Genomic DNA, 21,791 nt, shown 5'->3' on the forward strand with positions numbered 1-21,791 from the left:
ATTACAGATGTCCCTTTTTTCTCCCCACTGACCTCCTTCACCTGGTCCTGCACCCCCCAACCTTCACTGCACTATTATGTGTCCATGGGTTCTGCATATATGCATATAAATTCTTTGGTTAATCTCTTCCAGTCCCCTCCTCCCTCTTCCCTCTCGCATTCGTCGGTCTGTTCCATGTTTCCATGTCTGACAAAGGACAAAACTCCAAGGAAATTGAAGCCTGTCGTGGTTGCTTAAATAACACCTCACCTTCTCAACTGCTACCCCATAATCATGTTTGCTACGCTCCATCATTAAGAATATTTCTTCACCAAATTTGGGAAAAACTCTACATATATTTGGGGTGATTATAAATAAGGAGTGATAAAAATGCTATACATTGCAGTTTCTGCTATTTGATAAGCTGGTAAGGCAGGTACCTAGCAATGGTGACAGATACTAGATCCTTCATAAGTGAGGAGTGTGTCCCTAAAATAGTATTCACAATTGTATTGTCACATTCCAGAAAATGTGTCAAGAATCGATGCAAAGGAAAGCCATTTCATTATTCTTTAATTAAGGGAGGGGACACTCCAACTGAAGCAAAGGAATGGAATGTCTGTTTCTATCCATGGAGATTATTATTTAAAAAAATGAGAGAAATGTCAAGGCAAGAGGCTAAGAGGATGCCACTGAAAATGTCAATGATCCATTTCAAAAGCAATGCCACAAACTGGCTCTTTAAGACTGTATGGGTTCTTGAGTTCTTTCTCTTGTTTTTTTTCTCTTTTGCTCAACCTCCCTCCCCCACGAACAATAGTGTGGTGATTGCAGGGGGAGGGAGGGAAGGGGAAGTGGAAGAGGGTATGGGGGATAAATGGGGATGGAAAAAATAAAGAGAACAAGGAAGAAGAAAAAAAGACTATATGGAAATAATGAATGACTAGGGATGTCCCCTCACCCTTAAGAGTCATGAAAGAAGAGACAGAATGGAAATGGGGGCCGTGGGCAAGGTGGCAGAGATCTGTTTTATGAAGAACTTGGGAAAGCAGAGGCAGCTAATATTCAAAGAAGCGAGAATACTAGTGAGAGAAATGGAGGTATCACTGGAAATTGGAATCCCAGAGCCTAGAAATAGCCTGTCCCACTTTTCTTCTACTGGTTTTGGGGGGAAATTGCACAATTAGAGGCAGGATGGTATATCATGATAATAATAATAAAAGAAATTAAACAATGCACCATGGGACTCCCAAATAGGAAGAGCTTAATTAACTAGATTTCTCTCAGGGGTGTTTGTATTTATAGACGTTCCTCTAGTATCGAAAGAAAGTTTTTGCTTTTTGCTTTTTGAATTGTAGCCATTCCCAGGACTGCTGGGAATAATGCTAGAGCAGTGGGTCCTTGCTAATAATTCTAAAGGTCAGCTCCGTCTTTTCCTTTATCCTCAAACATTCTAGTTCTGCTTTTCTACTCCTTTTCAGGAGCCAAAGGGAAAAAAATATATATCTGTAGTTTCCTCGAGGCAGAAGCTATTTCTTCTTCACTCTGAATTCTCAGTGCCTGTGCCCATGGGAGGTAATAAGTGCTTTCTGAATTGAACAAATCGAAAATAAGAATGGAAGGCAAACAGCAGTTCTAGGTCATAAATTTAATTAAGGTGAGGGAAGGAAACTCTAAGATCAATCAGAAGAGAAAAAAACAGAAAGGGGAGGGTGGAGAAAAGGAAAAGCAAAAGAAAGCAGCGAGGAAACATTAAAGGAAACAGAAAAGGGAGTTCTGAGTAACATCATGATTATTGCTTCGCAGTACCATAAATGAAATGTAAAAGAAAAAAGCATGAGCTCCCTAAGAGGAAGTGTTGGGTGCTGAATAATTGCAAATAATTAATAACAAATGAGTTTAAAATTAGTAATAATCGTTTTTCTCACATTTACATTTATAATACTGACAGAAGGTATTAAATGTTGATAATAAAAGTCTTTCAGCTGCTCATAATACAACATTGATGTGAAAGAGCAGATAAATATCATTCATTATAAATCTGGGATCCAGGGATACTCTCATTTGGAAAATGCAAGGTGAGGTTTCGGGCATTAGGGCCTTTGGGTCCCCTGTTCAGTCTCTGAATATATTTACCACGTGGCCAACAAAGCCCCAGAGCTCAGTATTCCTGAGGTCAGGACCTGCAGACCCACCGGCACGCAGGGAGTGGCTTCTTTCCCCTTGCTCTTCCCCTGCGCCACAAACATGAGGAGACAGCATGGCCTTCCCTGGGCCGCAGCAGCCGAGTTTGTTACCCACCGCTCTTCTCTCCCGACATCTGAAGAAGTTGATTTACCTCCTGCCCTGGGTGGCAGAGAAATACAGAGTGCCACGTGAAAAATAGAGATAGGGGCCGCTGTGGGAGTCCTCCTGGGGAGTCCACTGAGACAGAGGAAAGGGAAGGCAGAGTCCCCCGTTTGATTGTTTGTGTTATATGCCCTTTTCAGTTTCCCTTTGGGGACGACCATACATCTGATACGATATGGAAACAAAAGCAATGGCTATAGCCAGTGTAACAACATATAGTCTTACAGCAGATCTGAATTAATACAGGTTAACTAATAGTAAGCCATGCTCCCTATTAGTGATTTCTCTGTAATTGACACTGTTTATTCACTATTTGAAATCCTGTTCTCCTGTGACACAGCATTTAACATGCCTGTCCAATCACTGACACACACGAGAGCACTACATGTAGTGGGTCGCGGTTAGACGGAGCTTTCCGAAGGATGAGCTGACTCGCGAGAATCTGAGTCTGCGCCTGTGTCTCTGTGGCCTTGGCCGAGCTCAAATAATCTCACACACATTTCTGTTCACTGCACTGAACTGCAGGGCTTAACACATGTTTAACATTAGACGCTCCAGAAATTCTAAGTGTAATTTCATAAAGGTGAGGTCAAAGCACACCTAGAAAAAATACAGAAATAGAAGTCTTAAAGACAGTATCTATTTGTCACCTGATGGAGCTAATACTTTAAGTAATAGTGTGGTATTCATGTGTTCGTTGGATATTGGCAGGCGTGTTGACAAACAGATCATGCAAAAACCATATTCAGCTGAAATTTAGGGAAACATTGTGGAAATCTTTGTCAATTGATTCTTGGGGAAGAGATAAAAGCATATATTCAATGCACTTGGAAGGAAACTGTTTAAGCGTGATTACTAATAAACATGAGTCATTTGAAGTCAAATGATCTTGCATTTTAAAACTTTGAGGCTGTCTGTCCTAAACTAACATTAGAACAACAACAATAGTACCATTTCACAAGCAACCAGAATATAGGACACTTTGTGTTTAAACTGACAGATGCTCAGAAAGGTTGACGTATCTGGTTAAGATTTAATTAGAATAAATTTTGGAAGCATACTATTGGCACACACATGTGCAGATACCCTGGAGTTCCAAACCAGATTGTCTTTTTCATCTCTAGTGTTAACCTGAGAAAATCAATTTAAAGTAAAACCAGGGACCTATGGATGATTGAACCTCTGATTTAACATGCAAACTTTTGTGTGCCTGTTTTTGAGGAGTCGTTGTTTCTCAGGAAATAGAAACTTTCAAATGTTACCAATTCTGGTGATGTCTAGGCTGACTAAATATATCATTAAATCAACTGCATACATACACATCATTCCGTCAGCTTCTCATGTGGGTTTTATGACATCAGCCTCACCACACTTAATTCAATGCCTTTCATCTGCTGGGTGCTCTGTATATGTTTGTTGTTGATAATGATGACAGTAGTCCAAGCCATGATCTCATTTTCCAGACTCTAATCCCCCTTTCATTGTCAAGTTCCTCTCTAGGCCAGCAAGGTTTTAATTCTCTCTCATCATGGCAATAAACCTGTCACTGTGATCAGGTCAGACATAAAATTTTCCAAGGCTAGCACACAAATGTCTTCTGCTTCATGGGAGCTTGCCTCATTCTTGAGTCTCTCCTTGATGACAGAAAGCCCATCTTGTATATCATCTGTCCATTTGTAGACCAAATGGTCTACAAGGACAAGGCATCTAAATTTTGCCGAGTTTATTTTGCAACCCAGTGTCTGGTTCATGATAAAGGCAGAGATAACAGTTTTCTTCTCAACAGCAGGAGGAATACACTTTTTCTTACCTTTCGAAACAGATTATTATAGAATTTAAAAATGTGAGTCAGGAAAATATATATTTAAAACATTTAGGATAGACCTGGTCCCCGGCACAAAACTTTGCATGAAGCGCCAAACACGCTTCTCCGCTTATATCAATAAAAAGTATGTACCTAAATATTTAATTTTCTTCTTCCTAAGAATGAGTTAGATTTTAACAATTTTACTTATACTTTTAAGAATGCATTTTATTCATTTAATTTTAAAAAGTACCAAAAAGTCTTTAAACATAATCCTACTAGTGTTTACAATTTGAACCATATTATATACCATTATTCTTACTGTATCGATAGCCAAACCATACCTCAGGTATAACTATAGAAAAATGGTGTCTTATCCAATATTTTTTATAGAAAATTTTAGTGCTTTGGGTGTCTCCAGTTTAGCTTTTATCGTGTGTCATATATGCTTGCTCTAATAATTAAAATGTTATGGAAATGTGGGTTTAGAATATGAGAAGCATAACGTAACCCTACCCCATCAAGGACGGCTACATTACCAGCATGGTATATATTAGCAATATACTAATGTCTTATTATTTTAATAATATGAGATAATTATTTCCAGAAAAATAAAACTATTTTGCCACTTTCTTTTTCACTTAATATTTATTTGATGTCTTTTTATGTCAGTGTACATTAGAGCTATTTCATTCTTTTCCTGAAGAGCTATATGATATCCCATTATATGGATTTACTATAACTTAGTAAACTAATACCTTATTGACAGGTATTTGGAAGGTTTCTGATTTTTTTTTTACTCTTTATCAATTTATCAATGAACATCCTTTATGCAACTATATCAGTGTTTCTGTAGAGCAGCTTCAGAGAGCTAGAATATTCAAAGGAATTAATATTTTAATATTGTCAAATACTACCCTCAAAAGCATTGTAAAAAATTTACATGTCTACAGTGTATAAGACAATCCGCCCTACACACTTGCCATTGTTTTTAAAATCATGCAATAACAACTTTTTAAAGCTGGGATAACAAACTCAGATGACTGCAGGGCCAGACAGATACAAAATAAGTGAAATAGCACAGAGTAAGAAAGTGAGTAATAGAGAAATTCAGCAAATGTAATTTTAAAAACAAAACAAAAAACCTATGATGGTCAAACATAATATAGCTTCAATTTCAGGCAGCCAGTTCTCAGGCCTTGCCTAAATGTAACACACCTTTACTTTTAAAGCACAGATGTTCCTTTACTAGGAAAAGCAGTACAACCTTTGATGAGATAATTAATCTTATTACATACATCTTATTATCACCTTATTTCCTTTCTTTATATAGTTTTCAAGTTTTACAGTTATGGGAAGAATCATTCTCTCCTACATTTAGGACTCATTGTATGTTGTATTGAATTTATCAGCACAAATCTCCTATAGTAGGTATGTTGAAAACAACAAAAAATATTCTTATATTTTGCATATTTATAAACACAGTTTACTAACTGGTCAAGTTAGTATAAAGCCTTTAACTTTAAACATAAGATTATTTAACACTCATTATTCACATCTCCATAGCAGAGAAAAAGAAATGGAAATACACTACTTGTTCTGAATAAAAGCAAGATCCTGCTAAGATTTATATTTAAGCCAATAGATTGATATTTAACTTTTATTTGAGAAGAAAAAAGAAAATGCCATTATTTGAGCTTGACAAAAAAACAGAAGAGGCAAATTCTATTTTCCTTTTGACAACAGTGGTCATTGTGTAGTTTGTGAGAAAGGATGAAGGCCATGGAGAAAATTGGTGCTGCTCTCATTTTTCTAGTCCCACCACATTGATGAACCTCTGGAAGTTTCAACATGCAGTGCACAATGTGAGCGTGAGGCAGGCTGGCCCGTTAGCACTGGTGCCCTTTACCCTGATGAGACTGTCAAGCAGAGACGGCTAAGTAAGGATTCCATCGCTAGGGGCTGCACTGAAAATGGATTCCAGAGAACAGTTCCTCACTCAGGCTGAGATGAGGGTGGTGACGACCAAGAGCGAAATGAGTCAGTTATGCTATTCTAATGGTACTTTTATGTTGCTGACTCTTATTGATGCCATAGTTCTGTCTTTAAAGACCCAAAAAAATATCTAGAAATAAAATAGAGCATAAAATTGCAACCAATTTTTCATCACTTAATAATTTATGTTGTATTTATCAAAAAGATAAAGTCACCACCTCTGCTGGATATAGAAGAAATATGATACTGACAACTGGAAATCAAACCTATGTTAAAGACAATTCTTTACATGTTTGTGTTCAAAACACATCATGTCCTGTTTCGGAAAATAATTTTGATGAATAAAGTAACTTTAATACTAAGAGATTTTTTAAGGTGTTCTGAAATAGGCTCCACCTGTTAGTTTTATTTTTCCTTGATATATAAGGCCATATGATAAATATCTCATACCATATATTCATTTCTTTAGATTCTTAAAGGTAATCATGATTGAAATAAAAATAATATTGTTCAGGAAATGTAGGCTTTAGAGTAGGCCAGAATTATCCAAGAGTAACACAAATTTTTAGATGCTTATATTTGGCTTGATATTAAAAGTCTAACGAAAGAACTAAAGTAAAATCTGCTCTGCTTAAAAAAAAAAAAAAAAAAAGGGCAGGAAAACATAGAGCTATAATAATTTATAAGCAAAGAAATCCAAGAAAGCCTCTTAATTCATCATGTTCATAACATTTAAAAAAAAAACTAATTAGAAGAGAAACATTTCCCCATCACCCGGTGATATTTTTAGATATATACTTTCAGCTTTACCCTGAAAACACTACCAAACAGCTTGTAAATATTTTACTTATTCATTTATATATCTATTTGTCCTTATAAAAGTCATAAAGATGACCTTTCTTTACATTTTTCCTACATTCTTTGTCTGGAATTATAGATAACTGGAACTATAATTTTATTAAAATTAGGAGAGTCATTCACTATAAGATTATCAAACTTATCTGAATGGAATTCTCCCGGTTTAGACTTCTAGTCCTTCTATCAGATTAGTAGTGGAACTAATTGACATATACCTCACTGCTATATAACTTGGGCAGATCCTTGTAAAGGGAATTTTTAAAGGACTTTCAAGTTGCAAGCTTTTAGAATTGAGGTCAACAAACATATTCTATCTTCAAAATGTCATTAGTTTGAAAATGTATACTCCCTTTTATAAATCCTCATAGATCTAGTCTATGACAATGCTGCATTTTTAGCTACCTTTGGGAAACTATAAGCATGCATCTGTTTTTATTCCTCACCATTTAAAACCACTACTTTATAGGTTTCATATACCTATAAATCATGAAAATTACTTTATAGACTTTATCTTTATTGCTTTTTCTCTCTCTTGAATTCCCCCTAACTCTCTTACACATCAAGTTTAGTCAATGAGAGAAAGAGAATTTTCCACCTTAATCCAAATTTTAAATCACTTCATGACTAACTTCATAAACGTGGCTAGGACTTGAATAAAATTTAGCCTCAGCCAAGTTCAGCAAAGACCCTGTGTGTCCAACACGGTACGGCTCTGGGTATGTAAGCCGTATTCCTTGCCCTTCCAAAGCCTCAGTGTGAAAGTCTCCGCACATTTTAAATTATATGTTCTCACCAGTAAAAAAAATGTTTCTGCATGCATTCTACTACTATACATGCATGTATTTGTCTATAATGTAACATACTGCTGTACAAATTTATTATCAAAATTAGAAGAATGCTTAAATACAGAAGTTAGAAATGATGAAGAAACATAAATATAAATACTATGCTTCTCAAAAGATATTCTTGCTCACCCCATAGGCTACGTGCATTATACTTTGGAGGTTTCTGGTCCTAAGGGGAGGGTAACATGCAAATAGATAATTTGACTAAAGTGATCAATTACGTCATATACAGTAAACATAAGATGCTGAAACATGGGAAGGGCTCCGAAGAGACTCTACGGAGGGGGTTCTAAGCCTTTCCATATAAAGAGAGATCTGACTTTGGGTGGGGAACACAATGCAATATACAGATGAGGTATTACAGAGCTGTACACTTGAAACCTATATAATTTTATTAATCAATGTCACCCCAATAAATTTAAAAATTTTTTAAATAAAGAAGATTTAATCAAGAAAAGGGAGGGAGGGATGAAAAGAAGAGCATTTCAACCAGGAAAAGCATCTATGTAAAGGCACGAACGTGTGAAACCAAGGGGGTGCCGGTAACAGTTCGGGACTGATGAAATGTAGAATCAAGGTTGAGCATGGTGAGCGAAGACCATGAAGAATGCAGGAGGCGTGCCATTGAGACAAGTAGCTTGGGTCTGATTAATGTACGGGAAATCTTTGAAGAAAGTTAAGAGAGTCAATGAAGGTCATGGTCAGACATTTGTTTTAGATTGAACCTCCAGGCAGCTGCATTGAGAATGGATTTGAAGGCAAACAAACAGCATCAGGCAAAGCCATCAGTAGGTTATCACTTTGTCCAGGGGAGAGATGAAGAGCAGCAGAATCAAACTGGTGGTAGTGACAATACAGCTCCCAGGAGGGAATGACAAGTAGCATGAGGAAAAAACTAAGGAGAATTTGGTCATGATTTTCTAGAAGCAACTGTGAGTAAGAAAAAATAATTGTACTCACTGCACCATCCTGACTTAAATGATTGTCTACCCTTTTTTTTTTTTTTTTTTTTACTGGTTTCTTTTAACTGAGATGGTGAATAAAGTAACAGGAAAAGACTTGGGGCAGGGAAGAGATAAGCAAAATTTTTTTTTAAATATATCTTTATTGATTTCAGAGAGAGGAAAGGAGAGAGTGAGAGAGAGAAATAGAAACATCAATGATGAGAGAGTCATTGCTCGGCTGCCTCCTGCACGCCCCTGACTGGGGATCGAGCCCGCAACCCGGGCATGTGCCCTGACTGGGACTCGAACCCCAATCGCCTGGATCCTAGGTTGATGCTCAACCACTGAGCCATGCCCGGCCGGGCAAATAAGCAAATTTTTTAAAATTAAGAGTTACATGAGGATTAAAAAAATTTAGAAAAAAGAAAAAAAAGAACAAATCACTTGTCATTCTACTTTTGAAAGGACATCTTTTTATTTCAAATATTTATAATAATTACATTATTATAAAATATTTTTAAGAATTTTGGTAATTTCTCCCAGTCTTTTATTCACTTAATGCTTCCTTTATATATCTAATTTATATTATTTCCACTTTTCCACGTCTATTTTTGTTCTCTAACATATTTTAAGTATTTTTTTTATGATATTAAAATTTCTTGAAAACAAGCTTTTACTGCCTGTGCAATATTATGTCTTCTGGATGTACCAAAATTTTTCAAACAATTCTCTTAATATTGAACATATATGTTATTTTCAATGACTCAAACAATTGTATATAATGCTATGATAGATTTCTTTTGTCTGGAAAACTATTGTTTGTTTAAGATAAGAAAGCAGAAGCACGTGAGTTTCTTGACATATTTTGCTACTAACATATTTCCATCAACAGAATATGACAGTGCAACAGATATGCAATAAAAAAATCTTTGCTAATCTGACAGATATTAAGTTACAAAATTTTATTCCCATGTCTCTGAGTACCGTTGAAGATGTTTTTATATATTTATTAGATATTTATATTTCTTTTTTATGCAAGTTGTTCTTTCATTTCTTGTAGCCAATTTTTCTACCGGAGTCTTATTGTTATTAATTTGTGGATGTCCTTAAATAATAAGGCTACCTTCACTGTCATGTATGAAATAATGTTTTAAGCAGTTGGCTAACTATCTTTTTATATAGTTTATGACTTTCTATTTCTTCATATTTTGTATTTTAAATTATCTTTATTTTATAGTAAGAAAATGTGTTTTCAGAAAATTTGGAGATTACTGAAAAATACCAAGAAGGCAATAAATTAAATCTACACCTAACCACCCAGGCATAACCACTTTTATTATATATATGTGAGTACACATACACATATGCACTTACATAATCACCCCTTTCTTCCATATCTATCCATCATTTAAGACCACAAGTAGTATCATACTGTGAAAGCTGTTTCTTTAAGTAAAAAAGGAGGCCATAGAACAGCTGTCAAAGTATGCTGTTGGAAATACCTTTATTTTAACTATTTCAAAATATTACTTTGAAAAGATTTTTAATAATTTAATTATCTCATTATTTTACAGTCATGCAGATGTTTCCCATTTTCATTGCTTTCTATTTCAAATAAACATCTTTGTGTACATAGCTTTGTGTCATTAACTGATTATTTCATTAAGATTTTAAAGAATTTGGAATCCTTAGGTCAAAGAGTATGCAAAGAGTAAGGTTATTTGATACATACTGACAAATGGCTTTCTAGAAAAGCTGAACCAATTTACCTGCTCATTCTTGTAGTATGCTTCATTTCACCACATCTTTATCAACACTGAATATATTTATGATAATAATCCACATCTGAGTGTTGACAATGGGCCAGACTCTGTATCTACTTTATTGATTAAGTATCTCAACATTAGAAAGTTTAAACAGTTTGCCTAAATCCTCATAGAGAAGTGGAGAATGAACTAAAAAGTTCAATCCAACCTTAAAAATGATGCACTCTGTCAGTATGCTATATTATTTCCCTGAGTTTTATATGTTTATGTGACTATTACATATCAAATATCTTTGATTACTAGTTATGTTGAACAATTTCTTTCAAGTTTAGAGGTCACCAGAAACTCTTTCATAAAAAGCTCCCACAAGGCCTAGCCAATGAGGTATGTATTTTCTTAGTGATATCTAACAACTCTCTATATTTTAATAATATTGATCACTTGTATCTTACATATGCAGTATCTTACATATGCATTCAAGTGTCTTTTCTTATTTAAGTTGAATTTGGAGCATTTTATAATATACATCAATTTTCCAATCAAAATCCCAGAAAGATTTTTTGGGGATATCAACAAGCTGATTCTAAAATTTATAGGGCAAGGAAAAGGAATTAGAATACTAAAGCAATTTTTAAAAAGAAGAGGAGCCCTAGCCAGCTTTGCTCAATGGTTAGAGTGTGGGTCTGTGGACTGAAGGGTCCCAGGTTCAATTCCTGCCAAGGGCATGTACATACCTTGGTTGAAGGCTCAATCCCTGGCCCCCGTGGGGGTGCATGCTGGAGGCAACCAATTGATGTGTCTCTCTCACATGGATGTTTCTCTCTCTCTCCCTTTCTCTCTCTCTCTCTACCTTTCTTTCTTTCTCTCTCTCTCCCCCTTCCACTCTTCCTAAAAAACAATGAAAAGAATATTCTCGGGTGAGCATTAAAAAAAGAGAAGAAGAAGAAGATGCACGCTGTCTGATCTCAAGACTTACTATAAAGCTATAGTAATAAAGACAGGTAATAATGCGAAGAAGTATAAATACATACATCAATGGGACAGAATAGAGGCCAGAAACAGACCCACATAAATATGGTTCATTTTAGTCAAAGGTGCAGAGGCAATTTAATGAAGAAAAGATAACCTTTTAATAATAGTGATGGAACAGTTGGATGTCTGTATGCAAAATATTAAACTTCATTCTCTTACCTTTTACAAAAATTTACTCAAAATTAATCATATGTCTGAATGCAAAATATAAAATTATACAACATTTAGAAGAAAACTAGGTGAAAATTTTTGTGACCTTGAAGAGTTAAGCAAAGAGCTGTTAGATACAACAGGAAAACCAATATCCGTAAGAGAAATAATTTTATAAATATGACTTCATCTTACTGTGTGCAAAACAGCCAAGAGGAAAAAAAACAAGCCACAGATGGGGAAAAACAAACAAAACAAAAACGTTTCAAATTGCACATCTCCCAAAGAAGTTTTATCCTGAGTATTCATAAAGAACTCACAAAACTCAATGATATAAAACAGCTCAATAAAAAATTAGGCAAAATAAAATACACAAAGAATAGCTCTTAAAACTCAACAAAAATAAAAATTTTTAAAAATGGGTGAAAGACACCCCATCAAATAACATATACAGATGGAAAATAAGCGTAAGAGAAGATGCTCCACATCCTATGTCATCAGGAGAATGCAAATTGAACAATGAGATGCTACTATGCACCTATTTCAAAGGCCCAAATCCGAAACACTGACAACACCAAATGCTGGTGAGTACGTGGAGCAAGAGGAACTCTCATTTGTTGTCAGTGGGAATGCAAAATGATACAGGCACTTTGGAAGACGTTTGGTGATTCCTTACAAAACTAAAGATACTCTTCCCATGCGACTTACCAATGGCACTCTTTGCTACTCACCCAGAGGACTTGAAAAACTTATGTCCATGTAAAAATCTGCACATGAATGTTTCTAGAAGCTTTATTCATAATTGCCAAAACTTAAATAACCAAGCTGTTCTTCAGTAGGTGAATGGATAAATAAAGTGTGGTACATCCAAACAATGAAATCGTTTTCATCACTAAAAATAATGGGCTATGAAGCTGCAAAAAGATATGAAGCAACGAATGGGTATAACTAAGTGAAAGAAGCCAATCTGAGAAGGCTACATACTACTATGATTCCAAGTATATGACATTCTGGAAAAGGCAACACTATGGAGACAGTAAAAAGAGCAGCGGTTGCCAGGGGTTAGGGTATATGAAGGACAGGTGAATAAGTAGAGCACAAAGGATTTTTATGGCAGTGAAATACTCTGTATAATATACTACCAATGATGGATACACGTCTTTATACATTTGTCTAAACCAGGGGTGGGGAATGTCCTGGTCTGGCCCTGCCAAGGCAACCCCAGGCAGGACTTGAAATTCAATAAATCTAGGAGATATTTCATAGCTAATTTTTGTTGATAATTTTTTGTGGCCTGTGAATAATGTTATAAATATCCAAATGGTTCTTGGCAGAAAATAGGTTCCCCACCCCTGGTCAGAATGTACATCAAAAGTGAACTCTAAGGAAAACTATGATGAAAACTATGATGTGTCAATGCAGGTTCAATTGTAGCAAATGTACACCTCTGGTGGGATATATTGATAATGAGAGAATCTATGCATGTATGTGGATGGGGAATATATGGGAAATATCTGTATTTTCTTCTCAGTTTTGTACTGTAATATGTAAATCTGTGGCATGATTGAAGGAGAGGGTTAGAGTCATTTCCTCTATGTTAATAATAAAGTCATAAGAGTGGCTCTGCTTGATCAGAAAAGCAGGGAAAATAGATGAGCCATAAACTTAGGGTAGATCTCTAGGGAGTCATTTGAGCAAAAGTAAAACATCAAGAACTTTTGTGGGCATGTTTTTGGCCTATAGAGTGCTTGTTGTTTTCAATTAGCTGACTCCACTAATTTATATTACCTACCGCCACCTAGCCATATTTGAGTTTGTGATTCGTGACTTTCTGAAAAAAACAGAGAAAGAAGAGCCTGTGAAAGGGCCTTTACAGAAGGGTGTGCAAGGTGTGAAGCAAATCAAGAGGGAGGGGTGTCACAACAGCCTGGGGAACGAAATAAGAAAAGCGAAGTTAACAGTGTCAAATACCCCTGAGAGAGCCAGTCAAGATAAGGACTGCGGGTCATCTGTGCCTTTAGAGAGAGCGTGCTCTGTTAAATGGGGTTGGAAATCAGATCACACTGTGCTGAGGAGTGGCTGAGTCTCGGAAAGTGGAGATAATGCTTGCATACTGCTGCTATGGAGAGTGTGAATGAGTTGTGGGGAGAGAAATTGAACGGCAGCAGCAGTGAAATCTAGTGAAGAGAGAGGTCAGTTCGTTTTTGTTTGTTGATTTACTTTTTTTGGATAGAAGTTTGAAGAATGTGTACAGGTTGAAGGAAAGGGGCCAGCAAAGAAGACAAAGTTGAAGATCAAGGACAAAAAGAAAAATAACTAATGGCAAAAGCCTCGGCATCAGTGAGAGGGAACAAAATCAAACACAGCCTCTGCCTTCAATAGCAGGAAGGCCTCCTGATCCTTTTAGATTGGAGGAAAGAAAGAGTGTTGTTAGATGTAGCTGTCTGATACTGGGGAGGACTGCAAGGATGCACAAGTAGTTTCCACACAATGACCTCAATTTTCTTTTAAAATAGCAAGTGCACAGAGAGCAAAGGGGAGAGACTGTATGGCTTGAGTGGAGTGATAAACTTTTGAAATAGTGGCTGACCACAGCCAGAGGGAAAGGATTAGTGAATGCTATTGAGGGGCTAACTCAGATTAGAAAACCATAAATCGGCAGAGTGGTGTATTTTGCTCCTGTAGCACTCAATGTGCCTGGGTATAAGAAAGGAGAAGATTCACTATAGTTTGGATTCAAGGTAAACGTATAACATAAGAAGGGGCAGGCTGTAGAAATGTAAAGGCTCACGTCCAAGCTAAATTTCAAGCAAGACTTGGAGAACGTGGAAAGGTCCAAGTTTCACTGAACTCAAAGAAAATGTGAGAAAAAAAGATTTAATTTTATTTGTAACCTAAGCTCATTCTTGACTTAATCTTATGTTTTAGATACAAGATCATCTATAAGCAAATAAAAGAAAACTAAAAACACACAGATGGTCAAACAGAAGTGAGTTTCAATTTAACAAGGGAGGCTAGAAATTGAAGTGTCTCAGTTGTGTTTCAATTGAGAGCAAGATGCTGCAGGTGGTTAGGAGGATTAGTGGCTGATATGGAGTGGACATTTATTGAGGTTGTGTAAATTAGGGTCTAACAGTGGTTCTCATCTTGAGATAATTTTGTCCTGAAGGGACACTGGGCAAGATCTGGAAACATTTTCAGTTTTCACAACCCGAGAGTGGAGTAGCACTGGCGTGTAGTGCCAGGGATGCAGCTCAACACCCTACAACACACTGGGCAGCCCCTACAACAAAGGATTATCTAATCAAAATATCAATAGTGCTCAAGCTGAGGAACCTGGATTAGATAAATCATAAGAACAATGGAAGAATAAGAATGGCTGGAAATCATCTGGAGAACCACTGAAAAAGGCAGAGAAAGAAGAGCTTCCCCGAGCACCACCAGCACGCCAGGTGATGTGAGATTCAAAGATGTATGCTTGCGGGTGATGATCTGAGAGAGAATGGAACAGTCAGTGTTTGGAAGAGTTTGTGGAGCTGTGGTACAAATTTGCAAAAGGTTCCTGGGGTTAGCTTTTTGTAAAGCAAATACACGGAGGGTGAAAGCGTGTATTTACAACATTCACCTTAACAAATGATGATGCAGAAAACTTACCAATAGGTATTATATTCCATCACACTTGTTTTTAGTCAGCACTATGTGGAAAGTAGTATCTATTTCTTTTGTGTAAATTATGCAGTACTAAATCACTAGGCTTATTTTAAAATTCCACCTCTCCTTACACTCTATATTCCCTTTCCTGTTTCTATTTCTTCATAGCACTATCACCATCTAACATAATACATAATTAACTGGGGTTTTTTTGTGTGGTTTTTTTTCTTTTTGCTTATGTGTTTCCACCCCCTAGAATGTAATTTCCTCTAAGGCAAGGATATTGGTATATTTTATTCAATGCTGTTGCTCTCGGGCACATAGCAGGCCCTTGCTAAATACCTGTTGAATGACTGTGGTTATATAAATTAATGCAACCCTTTGTCTAATGGCATAGTTCAAGCAAGGGGTGTCTTCACTGACTTTTCAAAACAGAACTTTACTATTTTTAATTACTTGGCTTGCTTTAACTTCTTAAGATATTACCCTTTTAAAAGTTTTTCATGAGAAGCACAGTGCAGTGTATTCCGTTTCAGGTAGAGTCTGGACTCCCATTCCATTGAAAATCTCTCTACTCATCCATCCATCTGCTTTGTGCTTATGGATCACTTAGGGGTTTATAGCATTCAGCCCCTTTCAAATTCACATGTCTTTCTAGGTCACTGGGGAAATAATTTAATTCTCTGGTGAGCTTAATAAAGAAGTCAAATGTACTGTAATAATAATAATAAAACACTAAGTAGGCAGTCCTCACTTTCGTTCTTTTCATAGGTGTTTGCATACTATTTTCGACAACATTAGATTTGCAGTTGTGGCAAAAAAGAAACTTTTCTTTCTTAGAATATCATATTACTTACTTGCGCTGTACTTAAAGATTGTTACTTTCAGAGGGGAGGGGGGTGGGAGGGGTGAGAAGAGATTAACCAAAGAATTTATATGCATAACCCAAGGACACAGACAATAGTGTGGTGAAGGCCTGGGGGGGGTGGGGACTGGGTGGAGAGGGGCAAAGGTGGGAAGGGACATCTGTAATACTGCCAAAAATAAAAAGTAAATTGAAAAGGAAAAGTCAATTGGATGTGGGTTGTACTGAGAGCAACACTCCCATTGTACATACTCAGTATTCTGGGCTAATAAAAGTAAAAAATGAATAATACCTCAATCATTCCCACTGGGCTTTAGAATTCATAGCATGCTCTTTTAAATCTAGCTTGTCCTTTTAATTATGTGTTTCCTGTGTTAATGATAAAATTAATATCTGAGTAACATATGGTTGGACAATTCTTGAGAACAAAAACCATATCTTACTCATTTTGAAACAACCAAAGCACTTAGCTTTGCATATGGTAAGTTCCAAACAAATGTGAATGAACGCATCTTTGGATCAGTGATGAAAAGATGCAGAAACTGAAGAGAAGCTTGATCAATGCAATCAAAATAAAAGGTCATCAATATGTTTTCATTTCAAATTTTGAATATTTTGATTTTGGCGCCACAATAAGTCAGAAATCATCCACTTTCCCAAGCTATTCCATTAGAATGAATCATTTTAGCCTAAATTGTAATTTAAACTTGCAAATGAATATTTTTCATTAGTGTATTATAATAATAAGCTGTTTAAAGGGTGGGCTTCTTTTGCGTTTCTTTTTCAAACTTATGACTCCAAACAACTTAAAAAGGTCTTTAAATAGTCTTTTTACTCATTCATATTGTCATTTTATTGTAGGCACATTTCCAACAAAAGCAGTTTCTTTGTACAGAGGGAAAGTCAGGGACTTTGATTCAAAGAATTTTAGAAGGATCGATGATTAGCTATTTTTTTAAACTGTGTTGTAGCCAAAGATACAAAACGAAGAGTAAACTGTGTTGCAGCCAAAGGTACAAAAGGAAGGGTAGAATTTAATAACATTTTATACGGATGTCTAATATTTATTTTAATGTAAACAGTGCTACCCTTTAAAAAAGTGAAGCAAATTATAATTTGGTTCTCTATTAAAACAATATTATCTTTTAATCACCCCCAATTGAACTAAATAATACACTTATAGTACAAAGGAAGTGTTTTTAAATCTTGAAGAGATTTTGTTGAAAATATGTATTTTAAATAAGAACATTTTCCTTACTATATAATTATACATTAGCGATAACAACTTGGAACAGTTACACAGTTATACCTCAGATCTGTAAAAGCATGGAAATAATAATGTATGAACTACTAACCTTGAGATCTCATGTACTCCAGTATCTTCCTGAAGATTCTATGCCTCTGAAAACATCTTTTTAGTCTGTTGGTATCTCCTTATTTTTTCCTTAAAAAAAGAGATTTATTTCAATATGTTACATAATGTTATATTTTCTAAGAGTAAAGCTGACTACAAAGTGTAAATATAACCCATAGGAAATTAACAGAAATCTTAGAATATAAATAAGGCATTAAAACATAGAACTGAATATTGCACCATATATAACTTAGTGCAGAAAAATATCCATTCTAGAAGCAAGTAGTAAATTTCTAATATTTATAACCAATTTCATTCATTTATTTACCTGTTATTTATTCAAATATTTCTATGGAAAAAAGGTTAAAGTCCTTCCATATTATTAATCAGCATTACACCGGAGTTAACTGACTTTCTAGTCCCTAGAAGATTAGTATCTTCAAGACACACAAAAATCAAGGAAAATTAATCAAAATGTTATAGCTACATAGTTGGTGACAATCACAATGAATATCTATTTCTTTTTATTTGGTTTACTTAAAGGAAATAATTTAATTCTAAAATAAAATATTTGTATCATCAGGTTTTAAGATAACTTAAATTTCAAGAAAATAATTTTAAAACATTCTTTAACATAAACATGATTTGAGAAATATCTTGTTTTTAAAATCACAGTGCCATAAATCAAAATAATTAGTGCAATATTTAATGAGGTTACGATATCCTGCTAGTAACTACACTTTTACTTTCCCAGACTAAAATGTACATAATCACTTTTTTTAAAGAATTAATAAACTTTTCATTCCAATATGTTAGGTTATATCCATATACAGCATAAAAATTCTTCCTTAAAAATGACACAGAGAACCTTGGAAAGTGTGGTTCATTTATTGTATTTCTACAATAGCCAGAAATGAACTATCACTGACAATATAGCCAATAACAATAGCTGGTATAGAAATACTATAAATGGGTTACTTGAGTGAAGAAATAACCTGAGCAAGTAACCTATGCTGATGTCGTGCAAGTATGATTAAATATCAAAAATCTTTAAGAAAAATAATTGTTTCAGGAAGATTGTGCTTCCAGGAGCCTCTTTTCCCCTTTAAACTTTATTAAACTTTATATGTATTCACATAAAGTTTAAATACATGGATTTAGAACAAGCTAGAACATCTGTGGTTCAACAGAATATTTTTTTGTTAATCCTCACCAGAAGGTATTTTTTCCATTGATTTTTTAGAGACAGTGGAGGGGAGGGAGTAAGGCGGGGGAGAGGGAGAGAGAGACGCACACACACATATTGATTGGTTGCCTCCTGCACGCACCCCAACCAGGGACAGGGTTCGAACCTGCAACCCAGGTACATGCCCTTGACTGGGAATCAAACCTGGGACCCTTCAGTGCAAGAGCCCACACTCTAACCACTGAATGACACCAGCCAGGGGGCTGCCTTTTCTGTTAATGATACATATCATGAGATTTCAAGTCAAGCAATTAAAAATCAACAAGCAAGCATGCTAACAGATCTCTCTACCTGCTCATAATGCGTCCATTAAATACAAACTTTAAAATATTCTTTGTAATTGCAACAAAATACTAAAAATAAATTAGATGCTGCATTGTCTGTAAATGCCATTTATAATCTGAAGTCAAATTTTTTGTTAATGAAAATTAATTCCATATTATTTAAAAGTCATTTTACTTATTGAAGTATCATTTAAGATTTTATCCCCCCAAAATAAGTTTTTGCTGCTATAAAAATGTAGAAAAATTGCTATCTAGTTCAGTCTCCCTATGGTACAAATAAGAAAGCTGACTACTATATATTTGTGACATATATTTAAACCTAAAGAAAGAAATTAAGATTTTTTTGACTACCTACTGTTAAAATTAAAATAAAAAACATAATTGTATTACAACCAAATAAATAAAATACCTTATTTAGGCATTTAAGGTAATCTATCAAGGGAAGCAGAAGTATTGAGAAATCTAGTGATCTAAACTTAAATACCTCTACTTAACCTGACATTTAGACAGAGGCGAAGGGACTCTTGGTGTTGGAAAAAAAGGGACTCAAACTCTCACCTGCTGGAAGGTCACGGATATAAAAATATATTTGCTGGACAGAACTGACCCTGAGGCCAATCAAGCCCCTAGGAAGACATCCATCACAAAGGAATAAGAATTCTGAAAGGACAAGTCATAGTCAATGCAAAGTTCCAAGTATTGGGGATATGAGGACTGATGCTAGTTCTTAGTACAGTGTGCAGTAATTGATGCTCAAAACCTCTCCAATCCAGCACCGTGGTTCTGTGAATGTGACTTGGGGATGCCAGTTGTGTGAAACTGTGTGAGGAAGGTGTGTGCACACATGTGTGAGAGATAATTAAAAGACTTGTGGTACTAAGATCTCTAGGTCAATAGCACTTGCTCTGAGACCTAGGCAACTCTAGAGAGAAATAATCCCTAGATAATGTACCTCAGGAAGATCTAGGGGCTGCTACTCTTCCTTTATAAGCCTTCTGGGCACATCAGTGGTGAATTACACAGGATTGGTGGAAACTGTCATTTTCCTGGAAACCTATGTTTATGAGGTGATCACATTCTGCATTGGATATCCCCAGTATAACCTATTATACCGCTACTTGAGTGGGATCCTGGTCCTATGGTTTCAGCAGTGATAACTGACATCTGGGACAGATTTGTGGATATATATAACCATCCCAGATACTATGAAAAATATTCAGGAAGGGTGAAATTTATAGAATACTAAGAACACACACTAACAGAAATGTAATGTTATTTATTCATCCTCACAAATATTTTTGTGCTCACCAAAAGAACCCCCCCGTTTCTGATTATGATTTCTTTGAAAAAGAAAATAGACATAAACCTGTATTATTATTTAGAAATGTGCTCCTAACTCTCATGGTTCATATCTGGTCTTTTCTACTATATCGGTTCAATCGAGAAATTCCCCAAGACCAGCTTTTCGCTTTTAGAAATTCCCGCAATTTTGCAGGGCTAGAGACAAAGGTGAACATCATCTCCCCTTGTTCCAGGCCCCTGGGCTTCCTGGTTGCCCTTGAACGTTACTGCAAATCATCCCACAAGTCCCAGCAGCCATGCAGAATGGCAAGGGTCAAGTAACTCTCCCATGTTTGTCAACATTTTCTCTAAAGGTCACCTTCGGTAGGTCGGTGAGACACAAAGCTTTTGTTGGCGTATTTTAATCAATAGTTATGCTAGACTTCACTGAAGTCGCTAAAGGCCACATCTCAATGGTAGCCATGACTGAGCTATAAGATCAGCTTGTGCTATTTTTAATATGGGTGATTCAATGATTAATTCTAAGAAAATATAACTTGTTTAAAACGCTCTTATCTTGTTCCTATCTTTAATTTTTTTTTTTTGGCAAGTGATGGGGTTTTGAGAACACACTTGTTCCAGAATCACAGTACTGAGACACCACCCCAATCCCAGTCAATCATGTCTACATGGCTGGAACAGTGGCTCATACCAATCTATGAACATAACTGAAGAAATGTGAAATTGCTGTTCATTGATTCTAAGGTGATGATAAGGCTTTTAAGTTCAGTACAATAGTTTAATTGTATTTGTAACTACATCTCAAAATACAGTATTGCATAATTAATATGCCTGCAACCAGCAAAAGTATCTTTCACTCTAGAGGACAGCTACCTGACTACAGCAAAGAGCCTAGAGCAAACAAATCTATTAGGAAAGGTGAATCTGACATGTAAAATTTGACCCTATTTAAGAAAATAAAACCCTACTGACAGTCACATTGATTCTATTTAGAATTATTTCATTAATAACAATTCCATTCCAGTTTTGTACCTTCACACATGCTGAAGTAGTTATCAAAATATATGTAGCCATCAATTCATTCATTTAACAAACAAAAAATGAATTTCCATTTTTTTCTTAACATGTGTTGAACTATAATAAAGCAGTATCACACGACCAAAACATTTCTAAAATGATTATAGTAGTTAGCCATCCTGTTAAATAAAGTGGACAAGAGTCACTGAAACAAATTCAATCCAGTCCTGCTTGGGCTATTTATTTATCAGGTAGTCACCGTGGTGTCCTTCCACTCAATCAGCTGTGCTTGAAAGTGCAAAAAATTCTCGAAAATTGTTCAGATATATCTCTGTAAAGGCATAGGAAAA

At 35.6% G+C, this 21,791-nt stretch overlaps 1 protein-coding gene across 1 annotated transcript in view; it reads right to left on the bottom strand.

Annotated features, from left to right (window-relative positions):
• CSRNP3 (cysteine and serine rich nuclear protein 3) overlaps positions 1-21,791 on the bottom strand; it is a 158,371-nt gene that overhangs the window by 122,304 nt on the left and 14,276 nt on the right. The window contains exon 2 of the mRNA XM_016198715.2: positions 17,594-17,682. Within this exon, the coding sequence (XP_016054201.2) occupies positions 17,594-17,606 (13 nt within the window). The 5' untranslated portion in view covers positions 17,607-17,682. The remainder of the gene's footprint in view (positions 1-17,593; positions 17,683-21,791) is intronic.

The sequence above is a fragment of the Miniopterus natalensis genome, chromosome 8 (assembly GCF_054644295.1).
Source record: "Miniopterus natalensis isolate mMinNat1 chromosome 8, mMinNat1.hap1, whole genome shotgun sequence".
Classification (NCBI taxonomy): Eukaryota; Metazoa; Chordata; class Mammalia; order Chiroptera; family Miniopteridae; genus Miniopterus; species Miniopterus natalensis.